At 36.0% G+C, this 22,524-nt stretch overlaps 1 protein-coding gene across 1 annotated transcript in view; it reads right to left on the bottom strand.

The window, feature by feature from the left end:
* Positions 1-423: 423 nt before the first annotated feature.
* Positions 424-22,524, bottom strand: part of Smc6 (structural maintenance of chromosomes 6) — an 84,312-nt gene continuing 62,211 nt past the window's right edge. Inside the window, exons 21-27 of the mRNA XM_008824185.3 lie at positions 20,251-20,388; positions 19,086-19,231; positions 15,556-15,681; positions 10,841-10,946; positions 4,104-4,256; positions 1,780-1,877; positions 424-916 (exon numbers count right to left, since the gene is read on the bottom strand). Coding sequence (XP_008822407.1) covers positions 799-916; positions 1,780-1,877; positions 4,104-4,256; positions 10,841-10,946; positions 15,556-15,681; positions 19,086-19,231; positions 20,251-20,388 — 885 coding nt within the window. The 3' untranslated portion in view covers positions 424-798. The remainder of the gene's footprint in view (positions 917-1,779; positions 1,878-4,103; positions 4,257-10,840; positions 10,947-15,555; positions 15,682-19,085; positions 19,232-20,250; positions 20,389-22,524) is intronic.

A 22,524-nucleotide genomic window follows, 5' to 3' on the forward strand; every position in this document is an offset into this window, starting at 1 on the left:
TGAAAACTGTCTCATCACTCAGTCCTAATACAGGCTCTTCCTTGATAGAAAACAGTTAAAGCACTACAGAAAAAGCATTATCAAGATTGGTAGAGTTTCAGTGCCACACACAAGGGTCTTATAGAGAGCGTCTTAAAATTTATAAAAGGCAATCATTAAAAATTATAGCCCAAAATCTATAGTTGCACCCCTAGGGCTAAAAATTAACTGGCAGTGAAAATTCTTGCCCAATATATATGCAGTCTTATATAGGTCTTTAAAACTTAAAAATAAGTTTGCTCACTATAAGCCAGTTCTTGTTCACAGCCTACCATCACCATATTGCATTGCCCTATTCCACAATGAGAAAGCCGTCCTTTTAGACATTTGTAATTTGTTAAAACTATAGACCGTAACAATCTGGAAATGTAAAACTAAACACTGGGTGCTCAAACTTTTATTTTAATTCTTATAAAATACTATAGAAATGAACCCAAACTAAACAGATATGTACATGTGCATATGTACAAAATTTTACTTCTGAAAAAATTTATAAAAGTAGATGGTAAAAACAAAGAAAACACAGAAACTCCAAAGCAAACAAAAAGATTTAAAACCAGTATTATGAAATTACTTTTCACAAAGTAATAGCAATTTTAAATTGTTGGTTGCAGCTGGCTTTCTAGGCTTATTTACAATTTATGGTGGTCAGATGTAAGGAGCTTCTTTTAGAATATCTCGTATCAATTTTTTCTCATCCAACAGTCCAGATTTTTCTCCTCTCACAAATATTTCAACATGAGAACAGGATGTATTAGATTATCGACTTTGGTTGTCATCTTCTTCTTGAGTCACAGGTCGGAAAGGCAGTGTTGTTTGCCCTCTTTCAGGATCAGACATTCGAAGAATTCTAATCAGTTTACTTGAAGGAAGTGAGCTAGAGGAAGCAAAATTATTCAAATTTTCAATAAAGTTTTTATCCATTAGATGCTCACCTAGGTTCACTCCTCAACAATATAATCAATCAATAAAAAAATTCTAATACTAGTATAAGAAAATATAAATCTAAATGGCATCTTTTTGATAATGAGGAGTTTAATATCAAGAGTTCCAGGAGAAATATAATAATACTAGTATAAGAAAATATAAATCTAAATGGCATCTTTTTGATAATGAGGAGTTTAATATCAAGAGTTCCAGGGGAAATATAATTTGTAATAAAAGTTTGTTTTCATTTAAGAAAATTAACTTTCTGCTAGATTCTATGCATTTTCAATTGGGATAAAGAAAATAAAGAGTATATGTCAGCTGTTTTAAACTCTTGTTTTTGTCTAATCACAAGATTAAATCCCCTCATCATCACAGGACCACTTTAGAGACAGAATATCAAGTCTATGTGACAATCAGTAACCAGGGAAAGAATCAAGAAGAAAATAATGAATTGTTCCTTTGTTTTACACAGAATTACTAAAATTACTTTGTACTATTTGGTCAGGATAACCACAAAGTAGCAAATTCAAAGGTAAATATAAGCAAGTCAAAATTATATTCTCATCAACTTGCTTTAGTTGAGGAAGAAAAATGACATGAATAAAAATTTAAACATAAGTCATCTAAAACCTCCTGAGCAAGGAGAGGAGGTAATCACCCTCCAACCATCGTCAGCTTTGCATTTCTGTCTTAAAAATTAAAATTATGGAAGATTTCTTTGCCCTTTTTACATGCTCTGTGTGTGTGTGTGTGTATGTGTGTGTGTGTGTGTGTGTGTGTGTGTGTTCAAAAGAAGTTTTAAAGAGTTACCTCATGCTTTGAGGAGTAAGCAAGATAAATTGTCTAAAACGTTGGGAATCTGCCATTTTAAGTATCATGTCCATCGCAATTCTCCTATTAACCATATCCTGAAGGACAAGGACAAAAGTTAGGATTGTTTTTGAATTAATTATTTCCACAAAAATAGTATTGCACTGACTGATACAGACTCCTGGATTTTCATCAATTACTTTATATATGATGCCAAGTGATTCACCTATGGAAAGACAACACCAGAAACTCTAAGGGAAAAGTAACTGAATAAATATACCTTCCAAGTTATTTTTACTGTCAGAACATCTGTGTCATGGCCCCTACTCTCTGAGTAGCAATTAAAATAGTAAGAAAATACACAAATGACAAAATTACAGAATGAATCTAGTTAGTATACTACTAGTTAACTACTCAGGGTAATGACAAAGTATGTGCCCAATTCCAAATTTATCAAGTTTCTCAATGTTTAAAAAGTACAGCAGTCATAAAGGGACTTCAAAAAAGGGATATCCAGTCATGTATCAAAAGATAAGCGGAGTCTGATACATAGTGAAAGAGCACACTCAGCAGGAGGACTACACTTGGAAAATTACAAATTGCTTAGTGCAGATGTAAAAGTTGGCAGATACATCTTGAAAAGCCTCACAAAATTAAATACTCATTTGTTATATGTAGCTACTTAGAGGTTATAAGAGAGTGAGTGGCCACAATCAGGTTTATTTTACAAATGAAAACTCTAAAAAATGTGGCAAATTGGCTGAAGAAACTTGCAACATACAAGTCTGGGAGTCTAGGCAAGAGGTTATCACAACAGGCAGGAGGTACAAAGGACAAGAGGAAGCAAAACCACAGTGAAAAGGGAGACGAGGGTAGAAAATTCAGAGGAGCAGAAAGGTCAGGCAGTGTGTAAGTAAAAGGAAAGAAAGATTCAGATAAATCACAGGTTTTGAAGTTATACAACTGGGTTGATAATGATGAATTGTCACTAACAATGCAAGAAATTTTGGAAAGAAAAATGCTTTGACAGGAAGAGATGGTCAGTCAACGATGACATGCTCAGAGTTTGGAATGCTGGCTATTTACTAAATGATCTAATGGACAGTGGGGCACACAGGCACAAGAGAGAAGTCAGGTTGACAGACCTCGGATGTCTGTAAGCAGGTAGAAGCTTTGGAGCCTATATAGGCTAGGAAGGGAGGGGAATAAGGTTTGTTATTTCTATACACATGTGACCAGAGAAAAATCAAAACAGTGTATCAAACAAAGAAAACCTCAAACAGTGGCATAAGAAACAGGCAGTTTGGCAGACTAAAAAGAGAGAACACAGTAAAAGTGAAACCAGAAACGAGTGTAGAAGCTAGGAAGACAACATTCCAAGGGAGGATAGGTTTATGGGGCCAGGAATTCTAATACGGAAAGACCTAGCCACTTGGGACCCCTGCTAAGCAAGTGTTGCTGTAGTATTGTCTCAACACAGACTACAGCATGTGGAACCACAAGGAAGGTGCGTGCTCTACACAGGACTTCACTGTAACACAATAAGGTAGGGAATACTGTTTCCTAATATACAAAGAAACTGAGACCCCTAAAGGATAAATATTTTGTCTAAGCTGTAATTGGCAAAAGTAGGTTTCAAAATGTTTAGTTTCTTTTTTTATAATGAGGTTTTATTTTGTTTTTCAAAGTATATTTGAAAAACAAAATAATATATATATTTTTGCATTTCATATATCTCAAACATATTTAGACCCATCCCTATCTGTACTCCTCCATAGCCCGCCCACAGGATTTCATGTATTCTGTCCCATATGTTAAGGCCTACTGATTAACCTCAAAGTCAAATGCTTTTACATCTTTTCTTTTGAAAGGTATGGCTATAAATCAAGGGATCCCCAGCAAGTACAGTCAGCAAAAGCTGTGTTAAGATTTAAATGCCTCATCATGTGTCTAGGTTGATGGAAATAAGCCCAAGGAGAGATAGCCTATCAGATGGACAGTCAAGATGTACGTGATAGAAACAAAGAGCTGAAAAGTAAGGTGGGGTCTCTGCAGGACTACACAGTAATCAGGCAGAGAATTGCGAACCCTAGGGTCTTCCTCACCACTAACATCACAGACTATAGTAGTGGGCAGAATCTTTCCTTTCCTATTAATTACGGAGAAAGAGAAGACTCTTCCTTTCAAAATGCATGACACGGGTGCACTTACTACATGCAGGCAACACACACATACACATAAAATAAAAATATAAAATTTTTTTTGTAAAATTTTTTAAATGTTTCAAACAAATTAAAATTAGCGAACTTAATCTATAACAATACCATGTAGACATCAAACTCATCCAGGCATCTGAAAGGAGATTCAGCAATGGACCAGAGGGAAAGAATGAAGCAGACTGTGGAGAAAGAACGTTCACCTCCAGATAAAGCTCGCATGTCATTGAAGGAAGCTTTATTTCCCTCTCCAGGCTGAACCTTGAAGGGTGATCAGAAGAAACAGGTTTATACAAAAAAAGAGAGGGACTAAAAATAGTATCATCTAGCAGTGTGAAATAATCTACTTCATTCAAAATATTTTATAGTAAAACAATGACCTACCCAAATATTTGTTTTACTTCAAAATAATCAAACTTAACACTTTAACCTTAAAAGAACATAATATACCAAAATTCCAAAGTCTTGATAATAATAAATCCAATTTTAACCAAACATTATCAAAATAAAGAATTTAAACTAGTCCTTCTGAAACTGTTATTGTCTCAAACATTTAAAAATGGTGAGGTAATTTTTCATTACCTGAATTACAGTGACATCTAGTGGTTATATGTTTTAAAAGTAATTACTGAATATAAAAATAACACAGGACCACTTGAAGAGGCTGACAGCCAAACAACAGGAATAGATTGAAATACATTTTTTAAAAATCCTCTTCATTAAGCCCTCATGGGAAAAATAAAAATCAACCAAAGATATTAAGAACATCTCTTTTGCACAACTTTCTGACACAATAATGTAAAATAATATTTAGTCAATTTTTTGACAAAATTCTAGACATACACATATACATATGAAAAAACAGTACCTGTTTTGTCTTATCAGACATATTTTTCTCTCAAATAAGCATACATTCATTTTTTAACTAAGAGATTTAAGCATTCTGAATTTAAATGTGTACTGTGTGTCTTTTTGAAGACAGAATAAAGGAAAGAAAATCTTTTTGAAGACATAAGCATTCAATTTCTTTGAGTTTATGTCCAAAAGTAGATGGGTTTTCAAATTAATGTAATTTTCCTCCCGCTAGGAATGTACTAGTTCTAATTCCAAATCCTTACCCACCAGCTGCCAGTCTTGTTCAATGCAGTCTTCCTAACTAGGGGTGACAGTACCTACTGAGGTATAAATATTTCTCTGGTGACTATTCTGAGCCCTGTTCATGTGCTTATTCTCTATTTGAATAAGTAAACTTACAAAATTCCTGTTTAGGTTTTTGGTCACTTAAAAGTGTATTCAGTCTTTTCCTTTATTATCATTCTCAAAAAATTCTAGATGAGTCCTTTTGTTGTATGTAGGTATTAGAAATATCCTGCCCCAGGCAACAGCTTCCCCTATTGCTATTACTTTTCTAAAAACTGCCTTTGTGTCTTAGTTTTTAAATCTTCATAAAAGACCATAAAGGTACCCAGGCAATGGTGGCACATATTAATGGAGTATGGTATGTCATTTTCATATGTATAAAGCATTCAATAAGTCCCTATTTCTATCTCCTTATTTAAGTTTGGAGCCTTGGAGCTTCTCCTAGTTTTTCTTAAAACATATTCTTGTGACATGTGCTTGTGCTTGTCCTACTGTGCTGTCAGCAGTAGATCTTCCCCTGTCTCTGTTTTGGAACTTGTTATCTACCCCACCCCAATGTCTAGTAATTATTATTCTATGCTCAGATTAACTCTTGCGCTTCCACATGAGAGATAATATGTGTTTTGTTTTTGTTTCTGCTTTTTTTTTTTTTTTTTTTGCTGTCTGGCTTATTTTACCTACACACTTCCCTCTAGTTTTACTCAACTTGGCGCAAATGACAGGGGTTCTTTGTTTATGGCTGAATACGTGTAGCTATACAAATACACACACACACACACACACACACACACACACTGAGCTTTTGTTGTTTTACAATGTTACATATAGATAACTCTCAATTGCTCTTTGTACTAAATGTGAAATAAAAGGTAAAGGTCTGCTATTTATTTTACCTAAAAGACACCCAAGAATTTGAATCCTATGCTGTTCATATGAAATGACCAACCTTACCCCACAGGCTTATAGTAGATTCTTTGTCCTAAATGAGGAAACCACACTCTGCTTTGCACTTTTTGTTTCACTGCCACTGTACATTTGCTTTCCTCTTCTCCAACTTCAGTTCTCATATTTTTATTAGATCTCTGTATTTGAATTCATAACTTTTTTCTTCTTGCTTCCATAGATCATTAATGCTTGGCTTATCTTTCCCCCTTTCACATGTGTGTAGAGGTAGAAATTCTCTTCTGAAAAGTGCTATGCTGCCTCCTTCAAGTTTGGTACGTTTTATTTTTATTGTTGCTCAAAATTACCTTCTAATTCCCACTTCTTCTGACTTGTGAATCACTTAGAAATGTGCTGCGTAATTTTATGAACGTGAGGAGTTGTACATTATCTTTTTGTTATTTCTCATTTTGCTTAATTTTGCAATACAGTCTACAAGACTTTAATTCTTTAAAATTAATGAGATTTGGCAAGGTGTAGTGGAGCATGCCTTTGGCCCACACTCTAATATACACACTGACAATCTTAAAACTTTTGTCTTTAACACAATTATTTAGTCCATGTATACCTAATGTAATTACTGCTAAGTTTAGGCTGCACATCTCAGTATTTTGCATTTGTCCCATCTGTTCTTTGTTCTCCTCCCTCTTTGGTTGGTTTTTTATGAGACAGTGTCTCACTCTGTAGCCCAAAGTGGCCTCGAATTTGTGGTAATCCTCCTGTCTTAGCATTTCAAATGTTGTGATTACATGCCAGGCTTTTCTCATTTGAGCATTTTCCTTTACTATTCCTTTTATTTGTTCTCTATTATACATTTACTTGACATTCTTTCCTGTGATTGCTTAAGAGACTCCAAAATATATCCCTAATGTGTTTATTTTAAATTAAAATCATTTCCTGAAATGTGAATCTTAGAAGTTTTATTTTACATATATTCTTAACCCTTTGTGCTGTCATATTTTTACATCTTAAAAACTACTCAAGATACAATTATTATTGCTTTAACCAGTCAAAGCCCTAGTTTATATTTACTCAGGCTTATTTTTTGCAATGAGCTGTTTCTGTGCAGTTCAAAGTTTCCACTTACAAATCATTTTTTCTTCACCTAAAGACAGTTATTAGTACTCTCTGTGGACCAAGTAGACTGAAGAGTAATGTTTTCAGTTCTTATTTGACTAAAAACCAAGATGTTTTGCTAACTACAGAATTCTATATGGTAGGGTTGTGTTTTTAAAAATTCCTTTAGCATCTTAAAGTCTGTTGGATGAGGTTTATCTTGAACAATCTGTTTAAAAGTCATCCATAAGCTGGGTATGGCATTATATACCTGAAGTCTCAGCTACTCACTCAGAAGACTCAGGTGTGAGGATCACTTTTATGAATTTGAGAACACACTGGGAAACATAGGATGATCCCATCTCAAAAGAACGAAAAAAAGGGGAGAAAAAAGACTGCCTTTAATTCATTGTTGCTCCTTCGAAAGTGATACTTTTACTATTTGTTTCTGGTTTTCAGCTATTTGACTACCTTGTGCTTAAGTATGTGGTTTGCTGGAATTTCTCGCCTGTGTTAGTATACTGCAGGTCTGAAAATTCTCTTGTTCTTTGCTCACTCTTTGTTCTTATAAAACTCCAATTAGATCCACATTATCGTGCTGTGTCCTCCATCTCTCGTCAGCTCTGTTCAGTGTTTTCTGTTTCTCACTTTAGGTATTTCTCTTTGACTTTGAGCTCTGTTATATTTACTTTTATTGTATCCAGCTGGCTGTTAAGTCAACCAATGTGTAATTAATTTCAGATACATTTTTCCATAAAGTTTTAGAATTGATGTTTCTTTGGAATCCAATTCTGTGTTGAAACTATACTTTCCTTATGGTTAACTTTTTTTAAAAAAAAAAAAAGCATGTTAGTTGTAAAATACCAATCTACTATTTCTCAAAAATATCATCTGTAAGTTTGGTTCTCTTTTCTGCTTTTTTTTTTTTTAGTTCTTAGTCACTTGTCTCGTAATTTTTACAGTTTTGGTGTAAATAAAATACCATAGGGACAGTAAGATGGCTTAGTAGGTAAGACACGCACTGCCAAACTTGACCACCTGAATTTGATTCTTGGGACTCACATGGTAGGTGAGAACTGATTCCTGGCAGGTACTCTCCTGGCCTCCACACTCACATCACTCCCAACACACAAAAAAGTCATAAATTTTAGTATTTTAAGAGATTACAACAAACTGCATATATTTAAAATGTACAATTTGACTAAGTTTTAGCAAATGTGTCTATGTGTGAAGCCATAACTGAAGATAAAGAATATATCCATCATTTCTAAAAGTTTCCTTGTGTTCCTTTGTCATTTCCATTTCGTTCCTATTGATATCAATGTCTCCGTAACAGAAGCTTACTTTACTATCTAAGTTTTATATAAACTACTGAATTCAGCTAATGTAAGTTTTCTAATATTGTTCTTCCTTTTCAGAGTTATTATAACTATTTTAAGTCCTTTGTGTTTCCATATAAATTTTAGGACTAGCTTATTAATTTCTACAAAAAAAAACCCTGTTGGTATTTTGATACAAATGATGTTGAATCTATAGGTCAAATCTGTGATTAACTAAAATTTTAATATGCTGAGGGTGTGTGTATACAGGCCAGAAGTTAATGCTAGGCGTTTTCCTCGATCACTATTTTTTTGAGCTCTCTCTGCACCTGGAGCTCAATGATTCAGCTAGACTGGCTGGCCAGTAAACCTCATGGATTCCCCTGTCTGCCTATCTAGCACAGGGATTGGTGCCTGGCTTTTTATATGGATGCTACTGATCTAAACTTAGGTTCTTATGACTACACAGCAAGTACTTTACTGAATAAGCCATCTCAGTAGACCTTGCTGAGTCTTTTCATCCACAAAAACCATGGATTTTTCATTTAGGTCTTGACTAATTTCTTAGTATTTCTTTTGGGTTTCCAGATTATGAGGCTTTAAACACTTTTTTTGTCACATTCCTATGTATTTTATATCTTAATGCTGTTATAAGTGGTATTTTAAAATTTCAATTTCTGATCATTTATTGCTAGTATATAAACTATAATTCATTTTGGTATGCTGTCTGTAAGCTTGCATTTAACTATTTCTAAGCTTATTTGGTAGATTCCATGAGATTTTCTGCACAGATATGTTATTTATAAATAAAAAGAATTGGATTTCCTTTATAATACATGCCTTTTTTAAGTTCTTGATTTTGGCTGGAATCAATTCTACCAAAAGGTGGGTGGTAGACAACAAAATTTCCCTTTGATTAAGATAGACATATGGTAAAGCTGACTGACAAGTCAATCTGGGAGAGAAAGAGCTGGGAGTAGATTTGCAATTCTCCAAATCTTAGGTACCTATCATTAACACCAGTTCTTCTGGCTACACCATGCACAACTCTAGAGCACTCAAGAATCAACTAACTGAGGCAGGGCATGGTGGAGCATGCCTTTAGTCCCACTTGGGAGGCAAAGGCAGGCGGATCTTTGTGAGGTTGAGGCCAGCCTGATCTACATAGCGAGTTCCAGGCCAGCTGGGGCTACAAGGAGATCCTGTATCAAAAAGGCCAAAAAAGAAAGGAAGGAAGGAAGGAAGGAAGGAAGGAAGGAAGGAAGGAAGAAAGATAGATTTGATTAACTGAAATACTAGCCCTGTGCCTAAAATTTCCCAAGTACTACTGTCTCAGTAACCCTCTAAGTCACCAAAATTCCAAGATGAGCAAATGTCTCCAGGAAAGAAAACATTGGCAATGTTAGCTTTACTTTGAACAGACTCTCCCACTTCCTGGAATTTCATCTAGTTGCTGTTGCTTCTACAGCTTTCCAATGTCTTTAAAAATAGAATTTTTGTAATTTCCTTGGATTTCTTGTACTTTGCAAAAAAAAAAGGGGGGGGGGTATCATGATACTCCCAACCACAAGCCTAATTCCTCCCAGTACTTTCAAATCTGATCTTTAATGACTGGATCTCAAAAATAAATGGTAGGTGAATAGATACTAACCATGATTTAGCAGTGAAATTTTAAACAAGAGAAGATAAAAACTAACTTCTTAACTGTAGTGGTCCTAATAAAGGTATTCCAAATATTTAACATTTATTGTAAATATTAAATGGAAAGATAAAATTGTGGTACTGTGAGCAGGCATTATTTGAAAATCTGCCCCCCAGATTATTTAAAGTGGGTGGTTGTTTTTTTTAAACTTCCTACCCAAGCTCCAATGTGATATCCCCACACCACACACTCGTACACATATGACTCTGAATGCCTCCTCAGGCACAGATCTAAAAGGTGACTATAGCTCTGTTTATTCAAAAGAGGACAAAGTTAAGGACAACTTTGGAAATAAGTCCTATGCTGATAATTAGATTATGGGGCTGAAGCTTCTTTGGTTTTCCCACAGTGAGACTAGAAACAATGGACTTTCTATAATATCCGAATGATGCTGTGCAAAAATTTTTAAAGAAATCAGGAGTGGATGGACAAGATTAAACGCTTGCTACTGAAAATAAAATCCTACTTAGTATTTTAAGAAAACCGATGTGGTTTTCCAGAAAATAAACTAAGCAACCAGCTTTATTAAGATCAATTTAATGTTAAACATATTAGCAAAGACCATCTTCAATTTTGAAATAAGCTTCTGTTTTTTTAGAGACAAGAGGTTAAGGCTTATCAATGTTTCATCAAGAGAAAAGAAACAACTAGTTTTCCTAATTAAGCTTCAGAGTCAAAATACTTACTGATATAGTAAGTGTTTCATTCTTGTGGTCGAAATTCATTTTTCCACAATAGGCCCGCTGAGATAATAAGTTGTCAAAGTATAATTTGCATCGTAACGTCAAACACCTTCAAATAAAGAAATTGGGAGCATTAAAACAAGATAGAACTCTATGTTCAAAACTATGCCAAAATGCTGACACTTGTCTATTTAGCAAGTGGGTTTACGATGATTTTTTCTCTTACATTTTTATCTTAGAGTTTAACTAGTTCATTTACTTTTATAGTAATACCTATTAATGAATAAAGGTATGAGTCCATGTTTAATATGTCCCATTATAATACTCATTCCCTATGAATATTGTAATCACCCAACTAATTTATAAGGCATTATTGCGCTATTATTTTTATTTTACAAGTATGAGTGTATTGCTTGCATGTGTGTTTAAGTTCACTCATGTCCTGCAATGTCTGTAGAGGTCAGAAGTGGGCATCTGATCTCCTGGAACTGGAGGAATGGATGTGGGTGTTCAGAATCGAACCCAAGTCCTCTGCAAGAGTAGCCAATGCCTTTAACTGCTGAGCCATTTCTCCAGATCCTTATTACTCTAACATATAAGACATAAATGTTCTTAAAAGGATTAAGCTCTGACAACAAAGATAAATATTTATCTTATTTATTTGCCTGTCTCTTCCAGTTTCGCAGTAGCAAAAAACCTAAGAGCAATCACTTAATCACTGTCTATATATCATGCTTTATCCCTTGTTGGTACAACATAAGCTCCATCATTCCTTCTCTACATGTTATACAGCCCTTGACTGTTCTATAAGGAGGAACTTTTTCTTCCGCTTCAATTCCTTTCCTTCCCTGTGTATGTTTTTGGGTGTGTGTACATGTGCATATGAAAGCCAGAGGACAACCTTGCCTAGCATTCCTTGGTACTGTCCATCTTGTTTTTAGAGATGGTCTTTCATTGCCCAGTGAACTCCAGGGATCCTCCTGTCTCCATCTCCCCAGTGATAGGATTATAAACATGCACTGCTGAGCCTGGTTCTTCTGTGCCAGTTTTTATGTGAAGCACAAAACTGGAAATGAAACTCAGGTAGCCACAGGGCTGAAGAGATGGAGAACACATGTTGCTCTTCCAGAGGAACAGAGTTCAGTTCCCAGCACCTACACAGGTGGCTTACAACTGCGTGTTAACTCCAGCAAGATCCAATACATCTAGTCTCTGTGGATACCATAGGCATGTGGACAAACCCTCAGATGCACAGCAAGCCGTTTTATCAACTGAGATATCCTCCCAGCTTTCAATTCTTTATTTACTTATCTACTCTATTTATGCAGATGGAGTTGAGATTTTTATCTTATCCATGCCATTAATGCTTTATTGTGATCTTCAGATTGCCCAGATTTAGCAAATGGCAGCCTCTTTAAAGCTGTCCCCTAAATCCTGTTATCATCACTGAGGGGAGATGGTGCATTTCCTTCCAGTCTACCATAAGACTCACCTGTACCTTCTTTGCCCAGATCTGGTATCAGTCATTTATTTCTTCATGGGATCCTGTTTCCATTTAGTGGGGTACTAGTATTTAGAAAATAAGGTCTAGGTAATAAATAACTGGCTATTTTTCTTAATGTCTTTACTCATTAAAATGAGTCTAAGGCTTGCTTCCTCAAAGTAACCATGGTTTTTTTTTTTCCCCCTCTCCTATTTCCTACCCTAAACTGTCACTTTCTACACTAGAAGATAGAGAAGTTTGAGTTTTCTTTGGCTGCCACATAACTGCTAATTGGATTCCAGAACTCCCTATTAACTTTTTTCTATTCTCAAATGTATCAATTGCTTCCATTCACAGGATGTCTACCACAGACTCTTAAAATGGGAAGGTTCTCCAGAGTGGAGAGATAAATGATTCTAACAAGTTGTACCTTTTCATTCTCATTCTACAATTAGATCAACAATATAACACAGGACAGTGCCAAAGCCTCATAGCAAGGTAATGCACTGTGATGGTTAGTGTTGTCAACAATCTAGAACCATCTAGAATGGCTCTCTGGGCATGCCTGTCAGTGATTATCTTAATTGAATTGAGGTGAAAAGACCAGCCTACAAGTGGGTAGGACCATTCCCTGAACAAAAGTGCCTAAGATGTAGGAAAGGGCCCTGACAGCATGTATTCATGCTTTGCTGTCTGCTTCTTCACTGTGGATATAACACCTGCCTTGACTTCCCACCATTATGGCAGTACCTTGAACTCTGAGCTGAAATAAACCCCTTCTTTCTTAAATTGCTTTTTTCAGAGTATTGTACCACAACAACACAAAAAGAACCCAAGACACACACCCAATAAAGCAGCAATTTGACAAGGAACTTTTAAAATGCCAGTTTCTGGGTAACTGTAATGACAGAAAATGATACTGATTTTTAAAAAGCTCTATTATATATGGAAAACACATATATAAATAGAAACTGTATTTAATTTTTCTAAACTTCCTAGAAACCTAGACAAAATATATGAAGAGTTTCCAGATTCAGGTAGCAAAGGCAGTATCAGTCAAAATAACCTCTGAAAAATGGAAAAAGTGGCCTGGGCCCTATAAATGCCTCATGAGAGAAAGGGAGTAGACACCTACATGGAACCTAGCATGTGATTTGAAAAGACAATTGGAGCCTGCAGAGTAGAGTAGTGGAGGACAAAGAAATGGCACTGCAGAGGACATGCCAGGGTTATGCTCTAGCCTGGAGCTGACTGATGATCAGTGTAAATTTATAAGGACACCTGGATCTGAGGCAGAACCACAAAAACACCCGAAAGAAGCTGAAGACCCAAGGAAGCTCACAAAGACCCAGGAATGCTTTGTGATCTCGTGGGTTGGAGTGAAACCTCTGGATTCACAAGGTACTGGGAGAGTACTCTGAAGAACATTGCCTCAGAGGCAGCAAAAATTAACTCCCAGTGAAAGACTGCATTAGCCCCACCTGACAAAACTTTAATGTCAATCTAAAACAACAAAAACTTATTCCTTTTAATTCAAGTACTAATAATATGCCTAAAAATTAAAACACAATTCTGAGTGTTTCCATCACAAAGATAAGTATCTAGGGTGTTGGAGATTATCTGATCTGATCTTTGCATACTGTATATATGTTATTAAAATGCCACACTGTACCCCATAAATATGCACAATTATTGCATCCATTATAAATAAATGTATTTTTAAAAACTCAACAACTGTTCAGGAATAAGATCAAACATTTCTCCTTGAAACCGTCATTTATGGGCCAGCAAGATGGGTAAAAGTGCTTGCCACCAAGACTGATGATCTGAGTTCAAAACGTGGGACCCACAGGGTGAAAGAAGAGAGCTAACTTTCACGAATTGCCCACTGACCTCCACATGCACTCCAAGGCATACATATCCACATCCACAAACCAACAAAAAAATATTTTAAACCTTATCTACATTTCCTCACATATACAACAGTTAGGCTTATTTTTGTTTATACATGGCCTTAAAATTGTAGAATTTGAGAGCTGGAGAGATGGCTCAGTTGGTAAAGTGCCTATAACACAAATTCTAAGACCTGAGTTTAGATCCCTAGAACCCATATTAAAAAGCCTGGCTCCAGGGAGGAGAGATGGCTCAGCAGTTAAGAGCACTAGCTGCTCCTACAGAGGACCTGGGTTTGATTGCCAGCACTCACATGGTGGCTGTCTATAACTCCAGTTCCAGGGGATCCAACATCCTCTTCTGGCTTCTGTGGACACTGCACATACAGGTGCACTTACACAAAGGTAAAAATACTCATATACATTTAAAAAACAGAAATAAAAATTTTAAAAAACAACATTTAAGGCCGGGCATGGTGGCACATGCCTTTAATCCCAGCACTTTGGAGGCAGAGGCAGATGGATCTCTGTGGATTTGAGGCCAGCCTGATCTACATAGTGAGTTACAGGTCAGCTGGGACACAGCAAGGAGACCCTGACTCAGAAAGATCAAAAACACCCAAACAAACAACATTTAGAACTAATCACATGTAATACAGTCCTAAATGACAGAGCTTTAATTCATCATTTATTAATCATTAAAAATCATGCAAACATTAATGTTTATGCACATAATTTGACCACTATTTGTTACAGTCCACATCTTCTTCCTAGCTTCACTTTTTAATGTACACTTTAATTAGAGATAGGGTCTCACTCTGTAACCCTGGCTGACCTGGAACTGGCTATATAGACTAGGCTGGCCTTGAACTCATTTATTCAGTCAATGTACATTAAGCACTAGTTACATTTCAAGCACAGTTATACCTTAGAGTTACTACAGTAAATAAAACAGAGTTTGTACATACATGGAGCTATGCCATTCTAGTAGATCATGGTAAAGCAAGTGAGCTACTGTCTTAGTGGGCCCTCCCATACACCCTTAATACCATGCAATGTCCAATAAAGAAACAAGCTGCTTTAGAACCACTGAGTTTAGGCAATAAACAGCATCTGAGAGTTACCAAATAAGGAATATGTAACAATGGAAAAGCTGGATGACTTCACTGTTAAGGTTCCTTCAGATCAGAATTTTGATTAAGTATAGAATTCTAAAAGCTAAAGATAGAGCACACTCATAGTATCTGTTATAACTTGAGTAAGCTCTGAAAAATTTATTATTCATACAGAATACTGTGAAAACAACAAAAAAAATGACAATAATGTGTTTAAAATGTACTTACCTTCTAAACTGTTGGTATGTTTTGTACCTATGAGTCATTATTTCTTCTAGTAATTTAATGAATCTTCTTAGAGTCCTTACTTTATTATCCAGATCAAGATAGGTTTCTCTTGCTTCCTGGTACTGCCTATTTTATGAAGAAAATATTAAATAAACAGTATATGCACACAAGTAAAATATCATATTTTAACTAGAGAACAGAGAGGGTCGTGTTGAGGGGGTCCTAAAAACTGATTTTATGAATTTTCAGTCAAAATACATCCCCAAAGAGAATGAATGTTACAGGAGAGCACGCTACTATGTATGGTGAAGAACAAAGTCCAAACTTTAGAAAAGGTAAGAAGGCCGAAAAAGTATGTGCATAAGTACGAAGGTGGGACTTAAGAGGTGACAAATTGTAGAAAATACTACCAAATATACAAAGCAAAGAGGTCAAATCAGAAGAAAGGATTTCCTCAATAATAGATGTCAACATGGGAGCAGATAGTTACCAGGTCAGCTAAGACTCTCTCCATCCTAAAAAAGATAAGGTCAAAGAGGAGAGGAAGGCATGGCTACTCAGAAGTCACAATAGAAGCCAACAGTCCAATACTGTAGCACAGAAAAGATCCTAAGGAAGGAGGGGGCAACCCTGGCTCAGACATCCACAGCTATCCCTCATCCTCCTTCAAATAAGCATTGTAAGACAGTCTAATTAAAAACAAGTAACAAAAGACAAGTACAGCACCCACACAAACATTTATGAAAAAAGTACTGTAAAGGCTGGTGAGATGACTCAGCAGATAAGGGAAAAAGCAATTTAAAAAAAGAGAACAGGCTGGGCGTGGTGGTGCACACCTTTAGTCCCAGCACTTGGGAGGCAGAGGTAGGCAGATCTCTATGAGTACAAGGCCAGCTTGATCTACATAGTGAGTTCCAGGACAGCTGGAGCTACAGGGAGACCCTGTCTCAAAAGACCAAAAAAAAAAAAAAAAGAGCATCCACAGTCTGAAGGCAAATGAGAAGAAAATGCACGAGGTAACAAAAAAATGGAAAATGCACTACTGGAAATAGCAGAAACAAGAAAGACAAATAATAATAATAAATTTTAAACAAGGAAAGAAAGTCTTGAGAATGAAAACAGAAACGAGGTGAAACCTTCAACTGTCTCCTTTTTTGTATTATTAACTTCACTCAATCGTGTGAAATTGCATATACATCAAAATACCACATTATGTCCCAGAAACAGCACAATTGTAATGTCAATAAAAATATTAGTAATACTATTCATTTTTTTCTGTGTGTGGTACATGAGAATAAGTGTGCGTGCGCGCATGCACGCACGCATAACCAGAGGTCAAGGCCAGATATTTTTCTCCATTGCTCTCCAAATTATTTTGGGAGGTCTCTCACTGACTGAACTTGAAGCTGACTAGTTTGGCTAGACTGGGTGCTCAGCAAGTTTTGGGGACCCACCTGTCTCAACTACACCCCAGAACTGAGGTTTCAGAGAGGCATCACCGTGCCTTTTTTTTGTTTTGTTTTTTTTACATAGGTGTTAGGGATCCAAGTTCAGGCCCACATGCTTACACAGCAAAAACTTTACACTGAGCCATCCCCCCAGCCATAATTTGGCAGTACTGGATAGCAAACCCTGGGCCTTAGGTATGCTAGGCAAGTGCTCTAGTGCTATGTGACGTCCCCAGTCAAATAACGTAGTTTAAAATTTTCTAAGGGGGCTAGAGATGGGTGGTTAAGAGCAGTGACTGCTCTTACAGAGGACTCAGGTTTAGTTCCCATCATTTACACAGAGGTTATCAACACTCACACACATAAAATTTTTTTAAAAATTAAAAAAAAAATTAAGATCTATTTTTATTTTTTAAAATTTATTTTTATGTGTGTGAGAGTTTTGCCTGCATGTAAGTGCACCTGTGTTTTACAATGCCTGTGGAAACCAGAAAAGGGTGTTGGATCTCGTGGAACTGGAGTAGCAGACAGTTGTTAACTACCATATGAGTGTTGGGAACCAAACTCAGGTTCTCTAACCTCTGTAATAGCAGCTAGTGTTCTTAAACACTGAGCCATGTCTCTATAGCCCAGTGTAGAATTTACAAAAAATTTTCCTCACTGTAGCCCCAGCTGGCCTATAACTCACCATGTTGACCAGGCTGGCCTCAAGCTCACAGAGATCTGCCTCCCTCTGCCTCCCAAGTGCTGGGACAAAAGGCGTGCACTCCCATGCCCAGCTCAGTTTAGAATTTTTAATGTGTGATGTGCTACCTATTAAAAAAAGAAACAACTTCTCTAGTGTTTTGAAAATGAAACTGAAGTTGGGCGTAGTGAAGCACACTTTTGACCCCAGCATTCAGGAGATGGAGGCAGGTGGAGATCTGTAAATTCAAGGCCAGCCTGGTCTACAAATAGAGTTCCAGGCCAGCTGGGACTACATGGATACCCTGTCTCCAAAAGACTAAAAGCAAAAAAAAAAAGAAAATGAAACTGAAATCACTTGTTTCCTTAGCCTTAAAACAACAACAACTCACTCCACCACTTATTTATATTGAAGTTGGGGGACAACTTCCCTCCTTCTACCATGTGGGTCCTAGGAACTGAACTCAGGTCATCAGGCTTGACAGCAAGGGCCTTAACTTGCTGAGTCATCTTGTCAAGCTCCTTCTCTACCTTTTGTAATACAAAAAGGTTTTTGTAGAAAAGCTATAATTTTTTCATTGTACTTTTACCATTTAGAACCACACTGTTTTTAAGTGTGCCTAAATGGTGCCTAGAAGCAGTTTAACTGTATTTTCTCATTTTAGATTATATTACAATATGAAAGGACAGATTGAATTGAAATTTCAACAAATATTCTATATTTTGATACATACTGCTTAAATGCTTTTCAGAAGAATTTTAATAACAATATGCTATGCTTCATCTACATTCCATTTGTTAAAGATTTTATCATTTAATCTTCCTAACAGTCTAAGTTATCATAATTGTATCATTACAATAAATGAAAACATTAAGGCTAAAGGAGATTAGATGATTGCCAAAGTCATATAAGTAAACATCAAAACTGAACTCAATCTGAGACACTTTATTTATTTTTTTTGAGACACTTTATTTTTTAAAAGAAAAAGTACTCTATTTCTTTTGGAACCTTTCTTTTTATCAGTAATGTAAAAATGTCCATTTCACTGAAACCTCACTGACCTGGAATATTAGTGATTTTTTTTTCAATGTATTCATTTTCATGCATTTGGAAAATGGCTTCTAATTATGCTGACTTGCATTTCTTGATTACTTGTGAAGCTGAGAATTTTCCTGTCCATATGAGTGTTATAAAGTACACATGTTAAAATGTCATTCCATAATTTAGTAATTCGGAAGTTACTGTTTCTTGTTAATAACACACATTTAAAGGACTAATTCAGTACAAATATCTACTAACAGGAACACTTCATACAAATTAAAAGATTTACATATAAACATTTTGGTGTCTTAGTAATATGCATGGATAATAAAGTAGAAAAGTTAATGACCACTTACTTCATTATTTCCTCCCGATCTCCATGACTAGCATGTTCTGCCTGTATTTTTTGTCTTAATCGATTAATTTCTTTGTCTAGAATTGATGCAGATTTTTTCACTTCTATTCGTTCTGGGCAGATCTGTCTTGCTTGTGACATTTTCTCCTAAGGAAATAGATATTTAAATCTTATAACTCTTCCCTGATATAACTCATACTAATTGTGCAATATGTAAAGAAAAATTCTGTACTTATATTATTTCCATTTAATAGAGTTTTTAAAGACTTATTATGTGTATGCGTGTAGGTATATGTATGTGGGTACAGGTGCCAGTGGAGGCCAAAGACACTGCTTTACCCTGGAGCTGGGGTTGCAGGCAGTTGTAAAACCAAATGATTATGAGTGCTGGGAACTAAGCTTGGGTCTTCTGAAAGAGCAGTATTGACTCTAAGTGCTGAGCCATCTCTCCGGCCCATAAGTCTTTTTATATTGAGGACACAAGAGTTAAGAATCATCACCCTTTAAGAAAAAGTATCCTTCTTGATACAACAGGATTGCCTTTAACGTATTCTCTAAATTAAAGAGCTGTCAACAGCTTGGCTGTCAACAGGCACAGTGGCAGGAATTGAGATCCTGCCTAGGTCTTCTGAGACAAGGTGTCTTTTCCTGACACACAGTGGCTATACATTTATCAAACCATGTACTTAAGGAGGCATACCAGCTGAGAGAGCCATTTTCTTAGCCACTGAGACACAATGTGGATGGTCTAGCCTTATTAAGACCTTACATTTTGAGAAATACTAATTCTCTTCTGTCAATTCACCAAATACCTGTTAGGCCTGTAGGAAACAGAAATTCAGACAATTCGTCCATTTCTGAAAACATGCCGTTAAAAAAAAAGAGGCTCCGTAGATGAGAAGTGGGAAAGATAAGAAAGCAAAGTGGAAATGGGGTATAGCCAAAATGAAAGGATACAGTGGGGGAAGGGAGGCAGGAAGATAAGGGAGAACAAGATGAAAGGGAGAGTCAAGAGCAACAACAACCAACATGTATGAGAACCCCATATGGACACCTCTTACTTTGTAAGCTAATTTAAAAACTAAAATTTAAAAAAAGAAAACACACTTTAATGACTATGGCTGCAGACAAAATGATTTTTAAAGAATTATTTAATGGTGAAAAACCTGTAGCTCCTTTTCTTTCATGTCCAGTTCGCGCCTCTTTTTATTTAAGGTGTCCAAATGCTCTTTTTGCTTATCTTCATAATGCTGCTTTCCTCGTTTCTGGCTATCCACTTCAGAGTCAGCAAGATTTAATTCATCCTGTTTCAACAAAGCCAAAATAATCTACTTAAAAAGGACCATTTTTAAGGAAAGGGGGTGAGACTTTAGCTTGCTTTTTGTTTTTGGCTCAGTCCATAAAATACCTGCCTTGTAAGCATGAGAACTGAGTCCAGATCAACAGAACCCATCTAAAACCTTGGGTACAGCAGCACATACTTGTAATTCCAGCAGCAGGGAATCAGAGAATGAAGGATCCCTGGAGCTTGCTGGCCAGCCAGTCTAGTCAAACCAGTGAGCTCCAGGTTCTAGTGAAAGATTCTGTTTCAGAAAATAAGGTGAAGATCAACTAAAGAAGACACCTGATGTCAACTTCTGGCTTCTTCCCTCCCTGCCTCTCATACACATCAAAAAAAAAAAAAAAAAAAAAAAAACCAACAAAATAAAACCAAAACAACAACAGACAAAAAAAACCCTTTAGCCCAGCTACAAAATTAACAATAAGTTAGCAAGATCTTTCTACCCAAAGAGGCAAGTGCTAAGGTTCATGTTCATATGTAACTAAAGAGAGGTGAGAAGGTTCCAAAAATTTAAAACAAATCACACATTTAAACCTTTAAAAAATTTTATTTTTATTTTCTGTCTGAGTACCTGCAAGTGCATGAACTGTGAACGTGGTGCCCATGGAGGCAAAAAGAGGATGTCGGATTTTCTGGAACTAAAATTACAAGAGGTTATGAACTGCCTGGTCTGGGTATTGGGCCCTAAACCCAGGTTCTATTCAAGAGGAGCATTCTTAACTGCTGAGCCACCTCTACAGTCCTCACATATTTAAAATGTTATGGCTACAGGGAGACCCTGTCTCAAGAAGACTCAAAAATAAATAAATAAATAAATAAATAAATAAATAAATAAATAAAACTATGACAGATCACATTCTGTGATCCCACAGATACTAAGTATTATATATTATGTTTCCCTATGATAAAATTGTATTTATAAATTTGGTACAGTAACAGAGTAACAATTACTACCAATAAAACAGAGTAATACCCATATGCTGGGATAAAAGTTAGCACAGTGCATGAATACAGTCACTCTCAAGAGATTCAAGATTAAAATACCTTTTTGGATTATGATTGGTCTTGGGTAACTGAAACTACATGAAGTGAAACTGTGAATAATGGGCAATCTAAATGCATGCAGCTCTAGAAAAGGTACCAACTACAGTAACAGAAAACAAAGTGGTAGTTGCCTAAAAACAAGAAGGAGTAGGACAGGAAAAAGTTAAAAGGGGCATGAACTAACTCAAGAGAAAGCATTATGTTCTATTTTCTCATTTGGGAGAGTTTCAAATGTTTATAGTTATCAAAACACATCAAATTACACACAAATGAGTATTTAGTATATTGGAATTATCTCAACAAAAAGTACTTTAAAAGGTTTCTGACTTAAAACTACCAAATTAAGTTCTGGTTTGATCATTTGTTTTTTGATCCTAGCACTGGTCATATATGATAGTGATCCTCAGCTTCAAGAATCCTAAGTTTCTAGCAACTCTTATCTTTCTCTCTGTGTGCTTCTCTTCCTCTTAACCCTCGTACTTAGGACTACATTAAAATATATTTAATAAATTTCAACTGTTTCAAAACAAACAAAAACATCACTGCTACAGGAAAAGAAACCAAAATTAAAAGAACCAAAAGAGTAGGAATATCCAGAAAAGGAGAATAATTTGTGAAGAATCTAAAAAAAAAAAATCTCAAAATATTTAACTCATACAAGAGGATCCACAGCATTTCAGTAACTGACAAAACAATACACCTTATTCATATTGCATCTTATTCATATCATATAGGAGAGCTGATCATATGCAACTTTTATAAGAGTTCTAAAAAAAAAAAAAAAGGTTCTAGTAAAGAAAATGGAGTCAGGGACTGGAGAGATGGCTCAATGATTAAGAGTACTGGGTGCTCTTGCAGAGGTCCCAGGTTCAGTTCCCAGCTCCCACATGGCAGCTAACAACTGTAACTCCAGTTCCCGTGGATCCGATGCCCTCTTCTGACCTCCAGGTGTGTACAACATAGGTGTACTTACACACATGCAGGCAATCCACTCATGCCCATAAAATAAAAATAATAAATAAAATATTTTTTTAAAAAAAGAAAATGGAATCAG

The sequence above is a fragment of the Nannospalax galili genome, unplaced genomic scaffold (assembly GCF_000622305.1).
Source record: "Nannospalax galili isolate Female #2095 unplaced genomic scaffold, S.galili_v1.0 scaffold69, whole genome shotgun sequence".
NCBI lineage: Eukaryota > Metazoa > Chordata > Mammalia > Rodentia > Spalacidae > Nannospalax > Nannospalax galili.